The sequence below is a fragment of the Phoenix dactylifera genome, chromosome 1 (assembly GCF_009389715.1).
Source record: "Phoenix dactylifera cultivar Barhee BC4 chromosome 1, palm_55x_up_171113_PBpolish2nd_filt_p, whole genome shotgun sequence".
In the NCBI taxonomy this organism is placed as follows: Eukaryota; Viridiplantae; Streptophyta; class Magnoliopsida; order Arecales; family Arecaceae; genus Phoenix; species Phoenix dactylifera.
Genome location: NC_052392.1, coordinates 29,186,393 through 29,211,761, shown reverse-complemented (window position 1 = coordinate 29,211,761; position 25,369 = coordinate 29,186,393). Strand labels below are relative to the sequence as shown.

Genomic DNA, 25,369 nt, shown 5'->3' with positions numbered 1-25,369 from the left:
TGCATTTCACTTGAGGTCATCTATGCACTCTAGTCTTCTTATCCATGTCACATAATTAAAATCTCTTAGCCACAAATCTTCTCCATTGCTATAAATAAAATTAACATTTTTCTGAGAGGAAAGAAAGCCAGCCCATTACTTTATTTTCCTTTTTTTGAGAAAATATTTAGCAGGGCCTAATTGTTTTCATTCAGAAAATGGAAGGAAAACACAAAAATAACCCAACCAAAGGTAAAATAACTATAGAAGCACAGAATGGAAGAAACAGCAATACAAATTTAGAGAATACAAAAGGATTTAATAAGTAAAATTAATGTGGATAGATTGAGTATCTATATGAAAGAACAAGTTGATTAATAAGCTATCTTAGCTAGGGTATCACTAAATTAATTGTCATTAAATCCTTTTGTTAATCGATATGGACCATAATGCTAACGGTGATCTGCCAAATAGACTGTTAGGCCCTGCCTTACTTTCTCAAAAATAATAATAATAAAAAAGTAAAGATGATTGCCAAAATAAAAGAGTTCTAAATGATTCACCATTTAATAGCTTTGGGTCTGGATTTCCTCATATTGTAGTAGTATAAATATCCTGTGACTTCAAATAATGGTTGCCATTTGACCAATCAAATCTTAGACTTCATTTTTTGAAATAAATCAATGGCTATTATAACAATTGTTATTTGCGATCACGATGTAAAATTGGTAAATAAGCATATAATTTGATTGCTGTTTCTTGCTAAGTAAAATATCATTTTTTGAAACAATATTAAGACTTACAGAAGTTATTTTAATACAATGAATAATGAATATGTCTAAGTAATGGCTGTGTTATAATGGAGCAACAACTATCCATTATATGTATCATGTTCTGGGTAAAGATGGGCTCCCAAAACATTATGATGACGTATGTTACTTTATGAATGTGTCTGTAGGCTGAGATTCCAAATTAGTTTGCTTAGTTGATACCAGTGGTCCTACCTACGCATCCATGGATGCATGTTGCCCGAGCTCCAAAGCATGGATGTGTCCATTGGTACTTGACATGCAATTGCTGATCAACCTCCTAAGCGGCATCAATTGATATCTTATGACAATTTAATAGCTTTTTGTTAGGGTTGACACCTGATCGGATATGGAACGGTACTAACATGTTTATATTCATTTATTTTATTTGAGAAATACTTATACAGAAGCAAAAAATTTATATTAATGTTTATTTTAAACAGATAAGGATACAAATTGGATACTAAAAATATAGATATAAATACGGATATAAATCGGATAATTAAATTTTATGATCATAGAATCAAACATATTACTAAGTCGATGATAATCAAGTTAATAGTATGTTAGTACGGTCATTTTTTTTTTTAAGTTCCTAAGTGGTATATAAAATTAAATAGAATTATAAAAGAAATTGAATATTCGGATATGGATCAGAAAGTGTTTATGGATATGGATATAGATATTAGTTGGATACTCAAATTTCTATCCATATCCAGATAGTTTCGGATACGAAAATAGATTCGAACGAATATTATCTAATCTATTTTTACCCCTACCTGTTGTGCTCTTTTTCAATAGTGCCAATGTAAACATAACGTCTAATCAGCAAACTGACTTTCCTAAAGACACTTTGCTAAATACGAGAGAGAGAGAGAGAGAGAGAGAGAGAGAGAGAGAGAGAGAGAGAGAGTTCCTAAAGACATAATATTCCACTTTAAAATTAGAAATGAGCATATATGCACCTAAATTAGCCACTCCATTTTCTTTAATGATAGGAGCTTGAGCCTTATTTCTTTCCTTTTTCTTCTTTCTTTTGGGAGGAAAACCAGCTTTGATGCTTGAAAACAACAATTACCAGCAGGTCATTAGCCATCCGAGGACTTCAGGTTTTTTGAACAAGTGCAAATACACCAATTATCTCTTACATGTCATAAGCATCCTACGGTCATGTTTAACCATTTGTGATCAGGGACCATCAACTGGCTGATCCAGATCCATGATCCAGAAAAGCCAAGGCAGGGGCATGTGCCACCATCCTTGCAGCTCACTTTGGAAACCTTGGAGGACACTGGCTTAATCATAGCTGACCCACAAAAGAACGTCTCTCAGCACCGTATTAAAAAAAAAGTACAACCACTTAGACTACAGTAGCTTCACATGCTAACAATCGAATCAGATCGGACCAGATACGTATGAAGTTGGATGTTAAAAAAATAAAAAATCTATCAACTTGAATGCAATCTATTAAATAGATAAACGCAACTCGGATTGAATCAAATTAAATGAATTAAAAGGTTAAGCATTGCCCCCTCTAAATTCTTAATCAGATATCCAAAAGCAAAGATGTAAAGCCAGAATGAGCTATGCACACCCCTATCCAGAGAGGCCTGATGGCTTTGAAGCCTGGAGACAAGTGCTCCTATCTAGCTCTGCCAAGCTCATGAGGCACAAGACAAAAGGGCAATGAAAGGTGGCTCCAAAATAAACGGCCACCTGCAAGACTCGGCTGCCTTGGATTTAGGACTCTCTCTATCTAGCTTCTTAGAACAGGGATCCTTCCATGGCCATGAACCAATTATAGAATAGAGGATTATTGCCAGCCCTCAACTAATCCCTCTTACCCTCCTCTACAAATCTCCCACCCCATTGTAGTAAAAAAGGCTTAGTAAAACAGAGAGGGCTACAAATCTCCCACCCCCACGACCCCTTCTCCCACCGCATTGTAGTAAAAAAAGCTTGGAGAAAAAGAGGGAGAAGCAGTAGGGACAGAAAAGAGAAAGGAGACTTCTGACACAATCCTCCCCCCACCTTCCACTCATTGCTACATTCCTTCCATTAGCTGTTAAGAAACAGGGGAAGGTAGAGAGAAAGAGAGAGAGAGAGAGAGACAAGTGTAAGGGGATGCAGGGGAGTGCTAGGAGGAGAGCTCTAGCTAGAAATCGGGTGGCTGCGGGCTCTGTTTGGGAGACAAGGATGAGAATGGATGAAGTGAAGGGTGGCATCAAGGTGTTCAATGGCGAGGAAAGCCGCTGCGATGATGGGAATGCCGACGAGGATGGGCTTAGAGTGTACAGGAGGCTGAGGAGGAATCAGAGCGACAGTGTCTCGACGGAGAGGAGGAAGAGGAGGAACTGGAGGCCGCCTGAGCCAGCGGCGAGTGGCTCGATGGAGACAAGCCCAATTCCGCTGAGGAAAGCAAAATCGGATTTGTCGAATTCTCCGAGGCTTCGTAGCGAGAATTGTGGGGAAATTGGGGAGGAGAAGGTTGTTTCGGATGGTGTGGGGAATGGTGGCGGGATTGGGGAGAAGCCAGTGCTACTTATAGGTGACGGGCGTGAGGATGGCGGTGGTGGTGAAGAAGAGGAGGCTGAGATAGAGGTAGAGGAGGAAAAGAAGAGCTTTGACGACAAGGAAATGGACATACCGGTCGAGAAACCAAAGAATGTGGAGGAGGAGGAAGAGGAGGAGGAGAAAATTAATCAGATCCCAGCTGAGAAACCGAAGATTGCCGAGGAGGAGAAGAGAATCAACAAGATCCATGAGATAGCCGTGCTGGCGAAAGTGGAAAAGAAGCTGATGCCGCCGGTGATACGTCGCCGGGCAATTCATCCAGATCCCATAAAACCATCTCCTGGTAAGCTGTTCTTTGCATTCTTTCTCCAAGAATTCAACAGAACCTTTTCTCTCTCTAGTTACATTCCATTTCAGAATTAGATAGTTCCTAGCGAGTTTGATTTATTTGAAATTTGGATTTTGTTGTTCAGCGGTTGCAGTAGAAGAAGAAATTTTTGTGAGCACATATGCGACCCAGAACAGAATGCAGAACATTGGTTAGACCTGCCATTGTCGCAGATGTTTTCTTATAAATTTATATTCATCTCTCCGTCTCTTTAACCGCCGAGTAATCTATTGAATTGTTCAGTGAATTTGGTGATGTGGAGAGATGTCTCAAAGTCGGCTTTCGTGTTTGGTTTGGGAACATTCTTCCTCCTCTCCTCTTCCTATGCCAAGGATCTTAATTTCAGGTGAGTACTTTTTTTTTTTTTGTTTGGTTAGAAAACAGCAAACAACACTAATATCCTTTCAAAATTCCGTTTCTGCAGCCTGATTTCAGCAATTTCCTATCTGGCTCTCGTCTATCTCGCTTTAATTTTCTTTGTCAAGTCCATTCTCCGAAGGTAATTCCTTGAACTCTCCCACAGAACCAATCACCAAAATTGTAAACCCCCTTTTTCTCTTACAAATTTATGGAAATGTGACAGGGGAGCGACCGTAGAATACGATGAGAAGGATGAGAGGTACATGGTTGGAGAGGAGGAGGCCATTTGGCTTCTGAGGCTGCTCCTTCCTTACATAAACGAGCTCCTATTAAAGCTCAGGGCTCTTTTCTCTGGAGACCCTGCAACTACCATGAAGGTAAGATTTGGCTATGTTCTCTGCTTTTCTCCCCTGTTCCCAAAGCCTTGTACTGATAGAGGGACATCTGACCCTGGCAGCTGGCAGTGTTACTATTTGTGATGGCCAGATGCGGAGCCTCCATCACTACATGGACGCTGGCCAAACTGGGTAAGTTCTGGGATGGAGTACAAAGCAATCACTAAATTCCAATTTACCATACAGTAAAAAGGGACAGCCGAGTACATCTCTGATTGTTATTATCCCTGCTTGTTATTGATGCAGTGTTCTTTGGAGTTTTCACCATCCCAAAGGTGTACTCTACCTATTCCATTCAGCTGGCAAAATACGGTAAATGGATGCTCTTGATTTAGTGGTAAAAAGACTAAAAGGTCGTTGGTATTGCTTAACAAGTAGCTTCATTTCTTTCTTTCTTTGTTTTTTTGTTTTTACTTTACCCTACTTTAATCACTTTAGACAAGGTCCCAAACGGCTCTTTTATCCTTTTTCACGTGCAATGAATCATGGTCAATGAGGAAGGCTTTAGCTGTATTGCTCAAAGACCTAGATTTATAATTCCACACACGGTACTAATTAATTTGGAGAACCACATATCGACCAAAGTTGTGTGCAATGTACCATACACAATAGTTCGACCAACAGTTAATATCTTGTAAGCAAGTGATCCTGATAGCAGACATGTTTGTGTCCTTTGTGGATCACACGTGGTGGTTGCAAGACATGTTCCATGGTGGTCGCACCCCATGGTAGTTTAACCAAATTTACTTCTGCAAATGATTCTTGGTAACTAGGGCTGGTTAATAGAAGAAACAGATGAATATAAATAAATATCAGGTTGATTCATGACATAGAAATCTACATTCAAGCTAGATATTATAGCTTTAATATCCTTGACAATTCTGTTCTCATGCACTATTCTACTTCTGTAGCTGATCTTTTTGATAGCATAAAATAGACTTTTGAAGACAAATAGGAATCATCCCTGATAGCTGATGTTAGGGAGGAATGTTCGACATAGCCAAACCGAGGAATAAAATTGAACATCTTTTTCTAGAAAAAGTGGCTCGCTTACAATGTTAAAGAAAATCTCCACCTAGTCTTGTCAATGATTGGCATCCAAACACCATTCCACTGAGCGATTTATATATGTATTCTTTTTCTTTTATGATGATTATAAGGAGATAGTTCCAAACCAAAAGAACAACCGAAAAAAGTTTTATCTTCGGAATCCCCCACGCTTTGTAGTATATTAATTCTCTCGTCCTTTTTAAGTTTAGGCATTGTTATATAATCTCTAGTTTACATATAGCCAGAACTCATCATTCTTTCTCTCTCTCCTGTTCTCCAATGTCAAATTTTAAGGCCTAACTTGCCAGTTTATTTGCATTTTTGCTTCAAATTGTTCTAGGCAAATTTTGGTTGGAGAGATTTAGAGATGGTTGGGAGACATGCACCCACAAGAAAGCGGTCGCCGCTGCCATCTTCACCCTCGTATGGAACATTTCCTCCACCGTCGCCCGCATTTGGGCTGGTAAACCTGTCCTCGAATCATATCATACGTTACTTCGATTCAAATATCCTTGCTATCTTGTATTCAAAGAACTTATGAACTGGTAACCCTCATAAGTTATTTCTTGGGCAGTGTTCATGCTGGTTGTGGCAGTTAAATTTTACCAACAACATGTAGCGGACGAGTGGAGTGGACAAGAGGAGGTGGTGGTGGAAGAAGTTCATGAAGATTCCAAGCCAGGAAAGAGCCAGTGTCATGAACTAGTCCATCGACAGAGAGGTGGTCCAAGTCCTCGTGAGGTGAGGATAAAGAAAGGGATCTAAAGAGTAGGGGATGGAAGAGGAGATGATAGGTTTTTTGGCCATGGCCAATGGGAAGGAGGAGAGTGCAAAGGAGAAGAGAGGAGGGTGGGAGGTGTCAGCAATCTTTTGTTTTCTCAAGAAGGCATCACCACCAGACTCACTTGTCAGCACTTGCAGTCCCTCTTAGGCGACTTTTATTATCTTTTTCATTGGTTCAGTCTAGTTTTTGTAAAGGTTCTAAAACACCAGTTGTTCTGATAGTTATGTGGTGTGATGGCCAGATGTATTGCATTACCAATCTTGTCATTCTAGTAATGTAAAATAACTAACGTGTTTGGCCATCTCTCCACTTGCATAAATTGAATAATTGTAAATGAGGGTCGTATGGAAGCAGAGCATGTGGCCATCTCTCTGCTTGCACAAATTGAATAATTATGAATGAGGGTTGTAAGGAAGCAGAGCATGTTGCCTGTTGATTAGGTGATGCATTAGTGTACTTTCTAGAGGAAAGGGGGTACTTTGTCCTATTCGACAGATTGAGATCTTTATCTTTATAGATAAGATTGATTGAATCTAGTTCAATGATGCATCACACAATTACTACAAGATGGAGGCAGTGTCTGAGGGCGACGAAGTATATGTGCATTGCTGGAGAGAAATGAATTGTAAACATCTGTAAATAGGATCATAAAACAACCATGAAGAGTGGCGTACTTGGATCCATGGATTTTCTGAATGATCAAGCTTCGTTTCTCCCTCTTGGTCTCTGTTCAAATACCCGGAGATGGAGTCCGATTTTTGTGTTCATGTTATGGGCAGAGGGTGAGACCCCTTTGAATATCCTACCATCAAGGATATTATGCTTTCACTTTTCTAGGAGAAGAGCAGGACCGCGGAGTGTTTATGAAAACACGTTGGACAATAAATCTCCTCAGTCACAGCCTTCTCAGTCACATACCGTGTATGTCAAATCTCCTGCACTAATCTTTAGGGAAGAGGCTTCTAGCTTCTCAATTCAATTCTCCATCTGCTTTGATGACACTATTTTAAACCTCATGAGCAGACTAAAATCAGAGTGAATGAATTTTTTGACCATAGAATTCTATCTTCCACTATAAAACATAGTCCAAAGAACCAAATTTCAGCCAAGGAATGCAAGTTCCATTCTAAGACAGTCAAAAAAAAAATGCTGATACGAAACACTCATTCTAAAATCAATATTTTACCATTTTTAATTTTTTAAAAATTATATCCTTAGAAACTTGTCTTTTTTAACAAATTTAGTTGTTTCCATACAATAATTTTATAAATTAGATTATAATTGATCTAAAAGAGGGTTCAGCATCTAACCAAGAGAGGAAAAGAAAGAGTACATGATAAAATAAAAATAGGTGAAAGAATTTCTAAGTTTCTTTTGCTCCAATATTTTCTTTTAGTGAACTTGTGTATAGTCCATTTGTTAGGTGGATGAATAAAAAATCACAAGTATTTCTTAAATAAATTTACACCATTTCTTAATCAATTTTCTATATTTATTGCTTAAATATTCGTGGCTATTGCTATTAGTTGTAATAATGAAACCTAGTAATCGTTACAAATTTCTAACAAAAATTTTTCAACATGAACATAGCTATGACAAAGCAATAAATCATTTACATACTTCATTTTTGTTGTCATGTACCTTTCATATGTTTGAACTCTTTTTAATTTTCTATATTATCTCTAAGCTATATTATCGAAACCATTGTTTAAATAAATAAAATAAATGTTAGTTTAAATGAATATAGTATTTCTAGGATAACTTTGAAAAAAAATTTAAATTTGGTTTTCTCCAACATCTTATCTTTATAAATAGCATGTGCATAGTTTAAAAATAATTCTTGAAGGATATTTGAATACAAATATAAATATACAATAGCTGAAAAGGTGATGCTTTAAATTTTTAATGCATCGCTTGTGATATCGATATATCATTCCGAATATGTGATTATTTTATCACAAGAATTATGGTAGCAATTTTTATCATTTTTAAGTCAAAAAATTAACAATCATATTATATGAATGATTCTAGAGTTTTGGCTCTTCATATGTTTGTTCGTATTCTTTCTCCTAGATGTGTGTGTAGGTGGGGGGTTGGTACACATTCACACTTCAAAGTTTTATATGCCCAATTAGGATATTTCTTGTATTCAAGAGGAGAAAATAATGAAAATTGCATCTTACTTGCCAAAGAACTCTCTCTCTCGTCAATGATCTCCTTACATGATAGAAGAAAAATGTAAATAAAGAAATATAAGTACACAAGTTAATTTCCAAAAACTAACTTCTTAAGAAGTACATAACCAAGGTATAAAAAACTCAAATTAATTAGCAAATGTTATTATATGAAGAGGAATAGCCAAGTGTCGGGAAAGACAAAAGATGAGACTCAGATAAGAGGGGAAAAATTAGAGTAACATCAATAAACAAAAAAGAAATGAAACTATGTGCAGTGTAAATCCCGTTGTCTACCTATTTCGTTCATTGATAACTCTGTGGCATATAGGCCAAATACAAAAGCATGCCACTCCGTAGACCGTTCCCAATTTTCCTTTCAATCATGTACTTATAATTTTTGATCAACTTTCAGATTCTACATCTTTCTATCTTTTTAAATTTCTTGCAATTTTTATCTTGTTTTTCATCAGTTGAAGGTAGGAGAAATTTTACAAGAACATCTGGGAACCCAAAAAGAATGTCTGACATTGTTAGACTTTATATTAGCACGAGTTCTCAAGTCATGCCATTTGTAATTTGTTTAATGGTGACGATTAGATGAATCCCATGGAGCCTCATGAGACATGCTATTCTATGAAGTGCATGGGACTCATCCAATCATGGCCATCACATAAATCCTTGATGATTGTGATTGGAGAATTTAGGTCCAATTTTAGAAGAAGGGAACTCAAAGTTTAAGGCCAGGTTATTACCCTGGGAATGGAAAAAGTTACAATGTTTTTGTTTCAAATTTTTTTCCCTTATGTGTTCCATGTGTTGTTCTATCACTTTTAGCTAATATTAGGGATAAGGGCTTGGGCATGCGAAAATGGAAAAGGTTGCCTTGATAGATTGATTTTTTCCTTATAATCAACATCATCTAGCCTTTTTCTAACTATTAGGACTCAATTTTATGAATCTTTATTCGTGAAGTATTTCCATTTAAGACTACCTATGATTGATTAAATTAAATATTTGAAATTTCCATTATATATGTTTCTAATATCATTATTTCCATGAACTAGGTGTTTTGCCACCATTATAATTTAAAAAGTAGCTAGCAAATGTTGTTTTGTCAATGAAGTGGTTCAATTTATGCTATTGAAATTACTAGTCTCATTATTTTCATGATATGAGTCGTGGTTTCCAAAATTCTGCTTAAAAAAAATTTATTATATGAATACTGCTCTTTATAGAATATTGATTAAAGTTTTGTTATCGATTTACTATTGTATATGTTTATGATTTTATTATTTCGATGTTTCATCTGAGAACCAGGATGAGAAAAATCCTAGTCCCAAGTTCCTGGTATCAAACCCAAAGACTTTACCAACTACTCTAATTAGTCCTCTCTATAGAAGTATTGTGTTGAGAAGAGAAAAATTAAACAGATTTAAGAAAGTTGCTTTCTTTTGGATGTCACCCAAAACCTCATGTCATCTTGTGCGGTTGTCATCCAAACAATATTCCACTAAGATTTTTTTTCCTTCAAATTTCCTTTTATGATGATGCTGCTGCTTCGAAAGAGATACTCCCAAGCAAAAAAGGATAAGAGCTCCATTCCAATAGTTGTGCACATTTCTTTTCCTTTTCCCTTATTTAGGTGTTTTGTTTTAGAAAGGGCAAAGAGCGTTGGCGCATAGCTATGGCTAGTGAGGTAGTGCACTACTAAAAAAAAAAGGAAGAAGAAGATACCGGTTGTAAGATATTGTTTTGTACTATTCAATTATTTTTTTTGACCACCTAATGTTTAAGTTAGCCATTTTTAAGTCAAATGACTTTAGTATGTAGGTAGTTTAAAGATAGTAGATTGCATTTAATGACTTAGATCATCGATACTAGACCTCTTATCATTAGGACCTAACCTTACAAATGACATCGAAGATCTACATAATTAATCATAATTTGTACCATTAAAAATACTTTGAAACCAAAAAAATAATATATTTTTATAGTCAGTAATCTACGCATGAAGCGGGTGCAAAAATGAATGGTAAATATGATGTGAGACCTTATGTTGTTATGATCTAAGTATTGAAAACTATTAATGCTTAATCGTTATGTATTTTAACATGTGTAGATCAAGACTAACAAGATGGATTCTAAATTTAAATACATTGTTATTTATTTTAGCACACTAGCACAATAGAAACGGTCCATTTTTTTATCCAAATAATATATAGGATAGAAACCATCAAAATTTGTGATATTTGATTAACTGTATAGATCATAATCAATAGTATCAATTTTGATTTAAATGCCCTAGTTCTGATTTTGGACTTGAGATGAGTAGACACCATGTCCACTATAAGTTATATATAAAAATTTAAGCCCTATGCGCTTTTCTATTCTATGTATACAATATACAATAATTTTTTGAAAATACATGCAACAATGCAATTGCCTAACTTTGGTACCATAAGGTAAATCAGATATCAAAATTTAGTTCTAAATGTTTCTTTTTTGGAATTTCTTAATTGCAGGCAAATTGTGGTTGGCGAGGTTTGGCAATTCCGAGACTTGCCTTGCAATATCTTCTGAACATAAAAGTTCTTTTGGGCGATGTTCATGTTGGCTGCAGTAGCAGACTTTTACCAGCATTGCATGGTGGATGTCTGGGGCGAGCACGAAAAAAAAAAATCCCAAGCCAAGATGAAGCCTGGTCGTTGGACCACTCCACCATCGGAAAGATGGGCCATGTCCAAGTAAAGGTGAAGATAAAGAATCCAAAGAGGAGAAGATGGATGGGGACGTAGCAATGATGGCGGCCATGGGGCTCTAGATGTCTTATAAATCTTATAATCTTAGGAGAGAATCTATTCTCTCTGTTCTCTCCCAGCATCATCAACTCCTTCCATGCCAGGCTAGCGACAATATAATATGCAATGCTCTCTGTAAACTGTACACAGTCGCTCAACGTTTCTTTTTTCCCCCCTTTGCCTTTTGTACGTATGTCTGATAAAAAGTTAAAAAACGAACCTTCCTCGTCTGAGATGCTGCACCAACTACCAAAATGAAGCAACCTTTAGTAGTCAATGGTTTTAAACTGCGCACCCGAAAACTTGTGCCCAACTCGGACTGAACAGAAGGCACGTGCCCTTTCATATGCATGCATGATTAGGTGGGGATAAACATTGTTTTCCGGGCTGTTTTTGCGGGTTCTTCGTCGTTGCAACTATTTTCATGTTGACTAGTTATGGTTGATTGGCGTCTCGGTAGGTGTTGTGGTTTTAACTTGAAAAAAAAAATCAAAAAGCTTAATGCTATTTTTTTTAAATTTATCAAGTCTAAAAAAATTTTTATAGATTATTGAACTAAGAGTTTGTCTTGGAGTAGAGTCCTAAATTCATCAGAGAATTGGGCTTAAGCTCACTGGTTGATCACCAACAGTGGATATCCAACATCTATGATTGAAGATCTCATACAGGAGGTTCCATGTGGTAGAAACGAAACTGATTGAGTGATCGTGTCAGAGTATATTTTTCGGAATATATCTCCTTCCATTTCTATTATGAGTGTTCTTATCAATGACAAATATATATACTGAAAAAGTTGAGTTATGCTCTTAATGAGTTCAAGATAAAAAATCTATAGAGTATTAGGTCACAAATATACTTGGAGGACTTATCTATGTCAAATTATTATATAAGCCACGACTAGAGGTTTGGGCTAACCCTAATAAAATTCTTATAAAAAATCAAGGTACTAAACGCATGACTTTTAAATGACGCTAACCGCATAAAAACTCAATTGATCTGCATTGTGTGTATGATATGTAAAAATCTAAGTCAAAGGACCGAGTTCAAAGTCTAATCCACAACGGTTCCTTTAGATAGATATTATCAATACTAAGTGAAGTTCAAATCCATGAGACACCTCACCTATTGCATAGTATAAGTTGTCCAGATTTTCTTATATATAAGTTTTCTAAATTTAAATCTTTTGTGGAAGGTTGTTAGAGTTTTAATTAAGAAAAAAAATATATTTTTAAAAAATAAATATACCAAATTTATCTCCTAAATTTTAAATAGTTTAAAAATTTTAAAACCCTTATCCTTTTTCTCATACACTTTTTTCAGAAGAGTTGTGACTTTTTTGAAAAGAACGTTGGTTCCAATTTCCATAGGGATGCGATGTTTTTGAAACATCGCATCTTCGGAAATACCGCCGTATCAATTATCGGACAAAATCTACATTACTACTACTCTACTTTCTGAGACGAAATAGAGAATTCTTCTCTCCTTTTTTCTCTTCTTCCAAATCTTTTTTAGGATTTTTTTTTTAAAATCTGGATAACTGAAAAAGTCCGTCAGGTCAAGCCTCCTAACGATCATGCTCGTTAGAGGAAGATTGGGCTTTAGCCGGATTGTTGTATCTTGAAAACAAGATCGTCGCAGACCTACATGTAGGAACAAATCACGTTCTTAGGGCAGTATATATCGCACGCCTCGATATAGACAATTTCTTTTCAATCTTCTGATTTTATTTTAGCATATTATTTATTTATAATACTTCTATAAAATAAAAATATAGTAAATTTTAGACAAAATACTTGTCCAAGGGTCAGAATTTTTTGCTTCCGAGAGTAGAATTTAGACACTTTCATAGAATTTTATTGATTGGGATCGAGGTATGGAGTAGTCGGGCTGGCACCTCTAGAGGCTTTGCCTAGATTTGGGTGGCAAATGAGCTTGGAATCCACCATACCCAAATCCGCCGTCTGCTGCCTCAAAGTCACCTTCCACGAGCTTATCGCTGGCCAAGGCAAGTCCCCCTTGCTCAACAAGGCCGAAGGGGTGCCTGCATTGCGAGTTCAAAGAGAAAAATGGATCCATAAAGTTTTTTTTTTTTTTTTTTTGACAAGGCATATAGTTCCTACATTTGTAATATGAATACATCCCATAAGGTTAAAAACAAAATACCACAGAATACAAACAGACAACTGACAAATTGATCCAAAGCACTTCTCCAAAATGCTCTGCCATAAAAAAAGCAACCCAATCGGCAGCTATCCAATTGGCAAAATACCATTCACCTCATAATAGATATGCCTGGCTACTCAGGAAGTACACTCCCTAGAGCTCCTCCATAGTCTTTTTTTCATTTCCGCATTTGACAGTTGCATAAATCCAGACGAATTGGCTTACATTCTTCGAAACCATGAAACATGTCAAGACAAAATGCATGCTCCCGAGCAACAATTACAAGAATTTTGAACATCATTTTGAGGCAAAAATTTAACAGCTAATCAAGAATATTTTCCTATAACAGGAGGTTATGATACTTGGCCAAAAAACTATCTATTACAAACACTACAAGAAGCAAAATTGAATTATCAAAGCAACTGTTAGAATACCGCAGAATTTAGATAGGTGGCTTTCACATCCATCACGAAAGCTCTCTATATTGAAGTTCTTTTAAGTTGTTTCCTCATCTGTCATCCATCTGGACTCCATTCAACAGCTCATTTACACACAGATTTTGCAACTCTTGGTACAGCTTCTTCCATTGCTGAGCCATCTGTATTGATCTTTTACATTCTAGCCTTAGTCTTTCCGACTCCATTTCTGCAGCACCTGAAGAACTCTGTTGCTGAATAGGAGGGGGGAGGGAAGGGGGGAAAATCTGTCAGTCATCAAATCTATAGGTTTCTTTTTTATCATTGAGTAAATCAATTTCATAAGAACAAAAAAAAAAGTTGGCAAAATCATAACAAACTCCTTGCCTCTAGTTATTGTGATATATATTAACTTTCAAGAACGATGTTTATGCGTGTGTTGTAGGGTGCAGGGAGGAGGAAAGATGTACAAATCATGGACGCTGCTATGGAAGCTTAAATTTTGTTGCAGATTTGCAAAGGTGGAGCCCAGCCACTACGTTAGCATTTTGTTTCTTTAAATGTGATATTATACAATACACACAGTTTCTCAGCATTAGTGTCATGTAAATAGTCAAAGGATTCCCTCTTCAGAAGATGAAAAATAATTCTACATCAAATAGTTAGAGAAAAGGCCTGTTAAATCACTGAAGGTACAAAAGGGAAGCACCAAGGTAAAGGTGGTCATACCGAGCTAAAACGATTAGATGCCACCAAACAGACAGCAGATATATCGTGAAAATAAGGATTCCATCACAAAGAATATACAGAAATGAAAATGGCATGGTAGAGGATACCTGAAGCTCTTTGATTTGTTTCTTTATCACATTTGAACTGCAGTATTTACTCTTTTCTGGATCTTGCCAAGGAGGCAGAAGCAAATTTACAGCCTTTGTTTCAATTTCTCCATCTGTTGAGTCAATATATTTACTCAAAGGTGGAGGAAGTGACAAACTAAGACGCTTCCTGGATAGGGAGGCTTGTGCATTTGCTAATGCTGGAGGACATGCACGAAGAGGTTGTCTAATTATAAGAACATTATTGACAGGACCTGTAAAAAAAAAAATAAAAGGGTGTCAATCATACTTTCATAGCTTGCTACAGTCTATAGGTTAATGATTTTTATTAGGAAAAGGGTAACAGCACAGAGAGAGAGAGATCACTTTCAGTCATGAAAATATGTAATCACACCATGAAACTTGCTCAGAAAAACAGATAGCAAAACTTAAGTTGAATTAAAACTACCAATATAACTAATTTAGGCAATTTATAGTGGTGGAATGGTATTCAGATATTAAAAAGTAAACCTGTGGTGCGCATGCATCTGATTTTGACACTCAATCAATAAAATTAGTGTTTGTGAATCTTTTCATGAATTAATTCCAGAGTACAAGAGGGCTTTGTGAGCAAATGAAAAACATATTTTAAAACTTTATTTCAAATTGTATCAATAGAAGGCCGGAAGTGGCTCCGGATATGGACCAAAGACAACCCAATTTAAACCTGACCAAAGCGTGAAGACCAAATATGTTGGTCACATCTGGAATGAAAGTATTGCACTGCATTCTCTCCAACTATATCTAACCTTAAGTGATTCCAGATTTGAGGCATAATATGTCAACTCTATCATTACCCAAAAACCAAGCCACAATTTGGATGCAGCCCAACCTGACCAAGCTCATCAGTAATCAGGCAAGTTCTAGGTCCCTGAGCTAGAATCATTATCCAGAGTGTATTAGATGACAACCTGGCCAGACCCACTGATTGAAAATATGTTCAACTTGAAACTAGTAACAGAAGTGCTAAGCAGTAACTTACATACAAGTTGTCAGTTATAAGGGGCAGGGCACTTAATCCAGCAATACCTCTTACAAGAATTCCTCAATTAAATGTCGCCTCTGCAAAGGACATTGGACTATGAAGATTTAAAGGGGAATAACACAATTCGCTTCTAAATAATCTCGTTACTCAATTCTCTAAGTTCCCGTACCATAAAAAAGTCTGGTACCCAAAATCTCTGGACCAGTCCAAAATAAAGGGAAAAATAAACATCAATATTAATGACAAGACACCTTTTCTCTCATCTAATAGACATATGGATCGTCTGTCAACTCTAGGTCAACTTAAGCCCCTCTGAGCAAATACATGAAGCAATAAACGGAATTGCAGAATACTTGACCATTTGAATGTAATATTACTTCTTAAGCCCCTTTGAGCCCCATGTGTTGATAAATTACAAACCTCTCTCCATTGGATGAAGACCCTTTGACCTCAACCTGACAAAAACTCCTTTCCCCATTAGCCCAAATCATGTCAACAAGAAAGGAAAAAAGAGCAGGATGCATTGTTCCAAGATGCATGGGAGATTAAATAATGAGCAATTATTATGGTGAATTTGAGACAAAAAGCTTGATAAATGAAAAAAGACTGCTTTATATGGGTTACTGCTCATAGGAAACTTATCTAATATACACTGTGAATATGACATAATCATTAGTGATCTGGTCATGTAAACTGAACAATACCTATAAATATTAGTTCAGAATATCAGAGCAAATATTGGCCATATTATAATACACCAGTGGCTGATGAGGGAATATCCAGTTAATTCCATTGATCAGATACCGTATAAGGGGCAAACAACTTTTAGGAAATAGGAATTTCAAAAATAACCACATTGCAACTGAAGGACACAGAAAACATAAAGTTCACAGAGGAGACATCTCTGCTAGTGACAGATGTACCTTTTGCATGTTTTAGGATTCGAGTCACATGTTGACTTTTAGTATCCCAAACTCGAATTGTACCATCCTCTGATCCAGACACCAGCATACCTCCATCCGTGCTAAGTGCTAAGCATGTTATAGCCTTACTGGATGAGAAAATCAGCTTGAAGAAGTCAAATTAAGAAAGACCAGATCCTTTTTTTTTTCCATCCAAAATAATATATCTAGTGGTATTCAACATGTCAACACTAACATTTGTAACTCTATAGGCAGGTAAAAAGATCAAATAAACATGATAGCCATTGGTGGGTTGGCTGGTTGGTTATTACGTATATATGCATGTATGAATGTGTTGATGTACTGGTAATGCCTAACAACCATCTATATATATTCTCACATTGTTCAATCAAGACAATTCTTGGGTCATGGCTACCAATGAGATTGCGTTAACCAGTTAATGGAGACATCAAACTTAAACTACTCATATTAATGGCTGGAAACTTCCAAATTTTTGAGACTTAACAATAATTTTTGTAGTACCGCACATTCAAATGATTTTTCTTATATAACATCACTCAGCTCATGATGTGGCTTAACATTTAGAATCTCACTGTTTTATTTTCCATTCATCAGCTCATATCAGAGATAGTTACTGACCATTCAACCATAGACCTATACTAACTATGAAAAAATTATGAGAGCTATCTCTTCGAAATATGATTTATTGCATTGGTATTTGCGCTATATTAGCAAAAAAGATCCTTGGAATTCCATCTATCAACTTTTGCCCTTTAAGTAAAACCTTTTATATATGATTTCATAATGGCATATTTTTGTGAATAAGTTAAAAAAAGCAGTGGTTTCTCTCTCAAACCCATACAAACCTGGTTTTCACTCTCCTATCCAGCCATGCAGCTATAAATTGCCTCTCTCTCACCCTAATTAACATACCTTCACCTGCTTTGGCATCCTCCCCTTATCCCAACACCACACTCCACCCCACAAACCCATACCCAACCAGCCTATAACCCTCTAAAGCCCTCCTTCCTCACTCCCATTGCTGTTCCTGCATGCCATGCCCATAACCCCACCTCCCCCCCCCCCAATACCAAAAGTTCATATCTCGTGCATCCTCTGTCTTATTGGAAGACCCAGAAAACATTGGGATATGTATGATCTAGAAGTCCAAAGCGTACATGAATAACTATTTTATGTCATTTTTTTTATTTTGTTTCTACTTTCAATTTCTATCTACTTGATTTTACATATCCAATTTATTTTAGTCTGTTGTTACTTTATACTGTCATTTCTCTTTTATAATATTTCTCATTTTGTTTCCATTAGTTTGCAGTTTTGCATGTTATCTTTGTCCATTCTTTTTTATATTATCATTTTTGCTTGTTCTTTTTCCGGGTTTATGATTCTTTTTCTTTGGACTTTATCTTGTCTTATCTTTGATCTATCTTATTTGAGGTGTTTTGCTTGTATTTTCTTGTTTAATTTAACATTTTATCTTATTTCATTTTACATTTTTGATTCTGCAGATTCTTTTTTTTTTAATTTTCAATCAACTTGAGTTTTATTTTTGTTTCATATTTTTGCTTTGTTCTATTTGTTTAATTTCTACTTTCTTCTACTTTTTGAATATATTGTTTTCTTATTAATTTCGATTTTAATTTGATCTATTGTTTTTCTGTTTTATATTGTCGCATTTTTATCTTAGATTTTTGTTTTGATTTAATTTCTTACTTGATTTATTGTTTCAAGTTTTAACTTTTACATGTTCTGTTTTGCAAATATGATTATATTGTCAGTTAACCTATTTCCTCATCTTTTTCTTTTTTATCTTCGCTTTTTTTTCAACACATGCATTGCACAAGCATGCCCTTTGCTAGTTACAAAATGGGGTCACTGACAGGATTAGAGGAAAGAGACTAGAATCTGTCACTGACATCCGTACTGAGAGAATGGTATGATCTATCAAGAAAGTAAAGACAGAGAACCTTGGTGCTGCAAAATCTAGCCGATGCCAAAGTGATTTGATGAATATCAAAATCCAAAAATAAAAGAAAACAATGAAACAGGTTCTATTTGAAGAAATGAAAAAAGATCTGACAATGAAATTTTAAAGGTACCATGGTATAAAGTGGGAGACAATCACAAAAAAGATGTTGAGGAGTTCAAAAATTATGCAGCATTTCATGATTCTTACAGAAAGGTATGCTGAAAAGTTGAGAATGACAATAAGTGAGTGAAAGCAAGTTGATACCATGAAGATGCACAAATGAACGAAGATTGCAACACTGGAGACAGGAAGATTTAATTACATTTTGAACTATCAACTAAATGCATTACTCCAGATCAATCAAAGAAATATTAATATTACAATGAAACTTTACAACACTAAGAATGCAGCCTTCAAAATAAGTAGCATAAACCATGATCAAGTAGTTTTCATCTAGATGCAACTCAAATGTATGCACCAAATATCAATATCAAATGGCATTAAGCTAAGTGCTAATTGAAGTACGAATAAATAAGGCTGGTACATCAAAGAAGTAAACATGACTACCTGTGGTCATATAAGGAACCAATAATGAACATTCCATAAATGCCATTAGGATTGCTTTCAGCATTAAGTGCAGCAATATATATTTTGCCATCTCTACCACCAGTGTAAAATGCATGCTCCCCCCGATCCATTGCGATAGCGTCAACTATTGAAGGAAACATAATGCTCCGCAGTAGCTTACCTTCAGATAAGCTCCATATCTGAAAAATGTATAGAATTGGCATGAGAAAATAACAAACAACTTGAAATTGACTTGACATAGCCACCATTAGACAGCAATATATGGTTTACTATCAAATGATTCATCTTCATATGTTGCTGAAGAAGTTCGGTTAAAAACAAAAGGTTCAATTTCAGCTACCAAATAACAAATATGAGTTACTCTACAAGACAATCTGCAACTATCAGCAAATTAAGCCAACTAGCAGCAAGGATATATCCATGACAACACATGGCAAGAGTAGAAAAAATAACTAGCAAAATATTAGAGTACTATTGTTTCCTCATCCTTAAGGTATCAGATTGGATCTTTTGCAACATTTCTTCCAAAAAAAGAATAAAAAAGAAAAGAAGAAGAAACAGCAGAAGAGATTATAGAAACCCACAACATGCCGTGCATTATGAATACCAAAATCTGCCTACTCTAGTTGTACTGACATTAAACAATTCTCCAGAAAACCATTAAGAAATCTTTAGTGTTTAATGGAATAAATTCATAAAGGATGACCATAAGAGCCTTCCTTTCATTTTGAGAATTGTACGAACATTTTTCTTAAAAGGTAGGATAAGCAACATGGAAAGGCCATGCCATACAATGATGCAACAGAACAAAGAAATAGTTTCGATAGATGCCATTTATCCAGTCCCCCCGCCCCCGCCAACACACACACCAAGACACATGCACATGCACATTTTTTGTGGGTGTATGTTTCTTTCTTTCTTTTCTTGCCGCAGACATGGAAGGCGGGGAAAAGTACGTGTTGTGGGGCAGGGAAGCGGAAGGTGTATAAAACACATACCTAGTAATTGCTTGACTTCTAGGATTAAGGTGGTGCAGCATGGGGCTTCCTTATATCAAAGCTTAATAACGCTGAACTTGCCTATGAGTCATATATCCCTCCAAAAAAATGCAGGCAAATGAGTCAGCCATATTCCAACTCAATTTTTTTCTAATAAGTTTTTTTCCTCGAAAAATAGCCCTCACCTCCACTCTCAAATTAAAAAAAAAAAGATGGGATAGCTTTAATTTGAGAAGGCTCCACGGAAGGATCATGTATATTTTTTTATCACTAGCAATCAATGTAACATAATTTTTCTATTAGTGTCAATTTTCTATAGAAAATTCATATAGAGTAACCTACAAGCTACAAAAACTTTTAACTGCTTATGGAACCCTCTTTGTAAATGCCTAAACGGCCATAAAAATAGTGTTTCTTTTCTTACGTTAAGAGGACTCCTAATTTACTTACAACAAACTAGTATTCTAACCAATATAGTTTGATTCATAGTTGGACTCCAAACCAACCTAAACTATGTTAGAAAATACTCATTTCCATAAATATACTTGCAAACAAACAAAAACTATGCACATCTAAGAAAAAAGATAAAGAAGAAACAAAAATACAAAAAAGAAAACAAAAAGATAAAAATTAGGATATAAAAGGCTAAAAGATAATATTAAGAAAACAAAGAAAATAAGACTAGAAAAAATGAAAAAATAAAATAAAAATAGAAAATGAGTAAAAATATTAAAAATTTAAGAAAACTAGAAGCATAGAAGAGGATTGGGAGTCAAAGAGGGATAACTTAAGAGGGGAAGAGAGAGGAGCAGATAGAAAGATAACTTTTACTGTCACTATAATCTCTCCCCCCTCCATTTTTCCCATCCTTTGATTTCTTTTCCTTTTCCTCTTCTTCTTTTATTGAGAGAAGGTTATTTTAAAGCTGAATGGAGGGATATTGGAGAAAAAAATGTGATAAATAGAATCTTAAGGGAAATAGTTTAAAATTCAAAACTCATTTTTTATTAAACATATTACACATTGCTTCCTACTCCTAACTCTGACTAAAATCAAGCAAACTAAAGTCTTCTAAGACCACCTAAAATCACCAAAAGATAAATAAATAAAAAAACAAAAATAAAAACTTCCTTTTGCATCATTTACTTATGCCCTTGGACCTCTCCTCATACCCCACTTGACTTTTCATGATCTGATGATAGAGACAGCTTTTGGTCCTTCTTGTGTTGAACAATCGGATGGCTGATTAGGTATTTGCTGCTCTTAAACCTCAAACCAGTTGATCCATAGCCAGAAAACTCCTAGATTGGTACCTGAGAGACATGTTTCACTTGATGATAGAACAAGATTCGAAGCACTACTACTGTCAAAGATAAGATCACGTCCCAAAAAGGACATCTCTCATGCAAATCATTGTTGGTTTTCTCTTCTATTATCGGTTGATCAGTGTGTAGAAGGAAACTTCAATTGACCAATTGGTTGATTGTTGATCATAGGATCTAGCAGTGGCCAATTTTAGTCTTAAAAATGCTTTCTATTATATTATAACAGTAGAGGCACCCATTTCATTATCAACCATTCTTTCACCACCCATGTTTTGAATCATTCTTTACTTGTTTTAGTTGCCTTAATATAGTGGAGTTTGTTATGAATACATCCACAGTTTCAATATTGGAGTTTGTTATGAATACAACCACGACTTCAGTTGTGTTCGAATGACCTTTCTAGCTACAGATATATCTTTGAGAACTCCACTTGAAATAAGAAGAACAACGAGAGAGTATTATTAAAAGAGCACAAAAAGAGGGAATGAAACAAGAATAATTGAGAATAATAATGTTAATTCTTCTTTGAGATAAGATAAAAGAGAAAACTAATTCAAAATTACCCACAAATTATACAAGTTTGTCATTCTTCAAGGACCCCTAATCACACACTTGACCTAGAAGTTTGTTTCATGATCGTAAAAGGGCCTTTAAGTTACCTATAATGAATTTACAACTCTAAGTGATCCAATTTGATTTAGACTAGGACTCCTGATCAACCTAAAACTGGATTAATTAAAAAAAATGGCTTTCCAAATACCTATTACTTTGGATTCCTAACTTTGACTAAAATTAAGCAATCCTTCACCTATTAGGGCAATCTAATGTGCGTGTGCATGTGCATGTGCATGTGCACCTTGACCAAAAAAATGCCTGAAACCTAAGGAGAACTGGCTAATAAGGAGACCTTTGTTATCAAACAGAATTCAGCCCATGCAGGCAGGGAGCCCCCATCTGAAATTCTCCTAGACTCCAAAACTGTTCATATGAAGAGGGAAGGTGACAAGGAATGATATGGTTAATTGCATTCATCTGTGGCATTTATCATTCCTATCCCACTCATTGCACTATTAATGATTCACATGTGAACAATTAAATAATGATTCTTTATCTAGGCATTAGTATATGATAAGTTCTGACTCTAGAAAACGAATGCATGATAACCAACATGACAAAAGAATCACACACAAAGATTGAAGAAGATATACAAGGATATTCTTCACATGTTAGAGAATATAATCTTACATTTTTATGAATGGCAAAGGCAAATTGACAAATCATAAGGCCAATTGAAAACAAGGTTGTTGCAACTATGGAACAGAAAATGCGGAATTTTTCTTTTATAAAAACTGCATCTATATTCAGGGAATAAGAAACCAGCAAGAAAACTTGTAGATTACATTCTCTACGGTGAAAGACCTGAAATTTGGCACTGCATCTAGTAAAAGGTGAGAACAGAAAATTTTATTTTTGTAGGAAAAATCTAAATCACAATGCAATCAAACTTTTAGAATACAACATTACATTTTCAAGTTGCTAAGAGAAGTTCTGGGATTTCTACACTTTTCTAGATGAGTTTGATGTGGTAATAAGTCACTTGTGTATTAATTTTCTTGTCTTATATCTCTACTCTAATGGTGAGCCTTGGCACAACAATAAAGTTGCTCCATTGTGACATGGAAGTCACGGGTTTGAAACAAGAAAATAATCTCTCCGCATGTGAAAATAAGGCTATATATATCTGACCCTTTGCAAACTCCACAATGGTGGGAGCCTCATCTGAGCCACCCTTCCTTCTTTATCTCTACTCTATAGTGGTCTCTAATTCAAATCTGTATACAACATAAAAGAAACTAGCAGAAAGATAACAATCTTGTAGTGTCTGTGATAGCAACAATTCAAGGCCCTCCACATTACTGTAACTTGGTAACAGTGCTTCCAACTGCTAATCATAGCGTCAGTTACTAAAACAGTCACTAACCATGGGATCGCTCTCTCAATCAGCTGCAAGATAAAAATTATCGAGTTCACTCTACTCTTATTGCTCACTTGAAACTATATAGCATGAGGAACAACATACCGAACCTTGCATGTGCGATCCTCAGAGGACGAGATGACAATAGAGTTGCATAGCCCATAGCCCGAAACAAGATCAGTCACGCGCAGGGCATGTTCAGAGAAGCTATATCTGTAGAGATTTCTTGCAGACATCTTGCCCATATCATCAAACATCCTGCATAATTATTTAAAATAGCAACAACAATTCCAACAGAAATTACTTTTAATGGAGTAAAAGACACAAAAAGAAGCACAATTCTTGCAGAAGAAAACAAGAAGAAGCATACATCAGAAGGGACCAAACTCTGACGCATCCATCCTCAGACCCAGAGATCAGCAATGACTCATCATCAGAGAGAGTGAGACAAGTGACAGACCTGTAGTGTGCATGCCACTTGTTGAGCAGTTTCCCGCTTGCTATCTGGAGCAATGTGACGTTTGAGTTTATGTTTATCACTTATCTTAGAAAGAATGGATAGGAATTTTATTTTCTAAAAATTTAATGTACAAGTCTCTAGCGGAAAGCAAAAACCACACAAACAAATGATTTTCCCCCTCCAGTAAGTAAGAGGATTAAGGAGGAGGACGGCAACAAAATCGTGTTTCGGCCAAACTGTTCCAACAAATATTTTCATCTCCAATAATTATTATTTACAAGCATAAAGTAAAGAAGCAGATGTAATCACAATCATGTTTTCACATGCACATGTAATGTGCAGGATCAACAAAACCTTACCTCCACGTTTTTCTCCCCAAAAAAAGAAAATAATGGAAAAGGAAAAACACTCTTGCCTCCAAGTTCATGAGGACATGAATTCGAGCGGAGAATGGAATCAAAATCCAATCGGTATATAAATAACTAGAGTTGAATAAAGAAGAGGAGGGCATAAAAATCAAATTTTGACAAACAAATCCAAGAGGTAGCGTTGCAAAAGATATCACCTCCCACAGGTAGATGGTCCCGGATAAGCCTCCACCAATGATATACGTTCCATCGGAATTGGAAACGAGGGGACCAATCGGTTCCGCCGGAAAGCTCCGAACCTCCACCTGGGGCTGAAAGAAGATAGAAGAAGAGATCAGAGATCAGCTAATTCATCAAGATAAAGAGAGGAAGAGAGGGGGTTAAGATAGGGAAATACCTTGTCCCAGGACCAGAAGAAGATGGGAGCGGAGGCGGCGGCCCGGGAGTCGCGGACCTGGGAGGAGGCCAGGAAGCAGCGGGCGACGGCAAGGAGGCCGTGGGGAGGGGAGGCGCAGGAGCGATAGCGGAGCTGCTCGGCGCCGGAGCGGAGGTCCCAGCACCCGATGCCGGAGTCCACGGGAGACGACGCGATCACCACCTCCATTGTTGGAGGCAACGCAATGAGGAGGCGGCGAGAGGGGCGGTCGAATGGGGGAGGGGTAAGGGTTCAAGGGCCGTTGCACGGTTTCAGGGTTTTAGATTGCCATCCGCTGCCACTTTAATAATAAAGCCCACTCCCTCCCTTTTTATTTTTTTTAATTAAAAAATAGTTCAAAGGATCCAAGCAAAAATATAGATAAAAATAAAAAAAATAAAAAAAAAAGGTAACACTTTGACGGCCGTATGTGCGAGGGTGGAGACGAAGAAAGGATAGGCCTTGTGATAAGAAATTATGATATACTTATTGCTGTTAAAAGACAATGCATGTTCGACGTGATTATTATTGAAGCAGAACTGAGAGTTGCATTAGAGGGCATCACTTATATGAGGTTTGTTTTGGGTAATCGAATGGATTCAAGGCCAGCATAGGTATGATGACGGATAACTACTGT

General features: G+C 36.2%; 2 protein-coding genes across 2 annotated transcripts; one reads left to right on the top strand and one right to left on the bottom strand.

Moving 5' to 3' along the window:
• The first annotated feature begins 2,619 nt into the window (after positions 1–2,619).
• On the top strand, positions 2,620–6,694 carry LOC103716223 (reticulon-like protein B21). Its single transcript, XM_008804133.4, has 9 exons — positions 2,620–3,645; positions 3,776–3,841; positions 3,934–4,036; positions 4,115–4,189; positions 4,274–4,427; positions 4,508–4,577; positions 4,692–4,757; positions 5,836–5,958; positions 6,070–6,694. Exons 1-9 carry the CDS (start codon positions 2,913–2,915, stop codon positions 6,258–6,260), a joined length of 1,581 nt encoding a protein of 526 aa, XP_008802355.1. The 5' UTR covers positions 2,620–2,912; the 3' UTR covers positions 6,261–6,694.
• A 6,964-nt stretch (positions 6,695–13,658) lies between these two features.
• On the bottom strand, positions 13,659–25,024 carry LOC103716222 (protein ROOT INITIATION DEFECTIVE 3). The gene is made up of 8 exons (XM_039131300.1): positions 24,715–25,024; positions 24,515–24,628; positions 23,860–23,993; positions 23,600–23,747; positions 19,171–19,370; positions 16,617–16,744; positions 14,670–14,923; positions 13,659–14,087 (listed from the first exon to the last, which is right to left on the bottom strand). Exons 1-8 carry the CDS (start codon positions 24,919–24,921, stop codon positions 13,926–13,928), a joined length of 1,347 nt encoding a protein of 448 aa, XP_038987228.1. The 5' UTR covers positions 24,922–25,024; the 3' UTR covers positions 13,659–13,925.
• Positions 25,025–25,369: the final 345 nt, after the last annotated feature.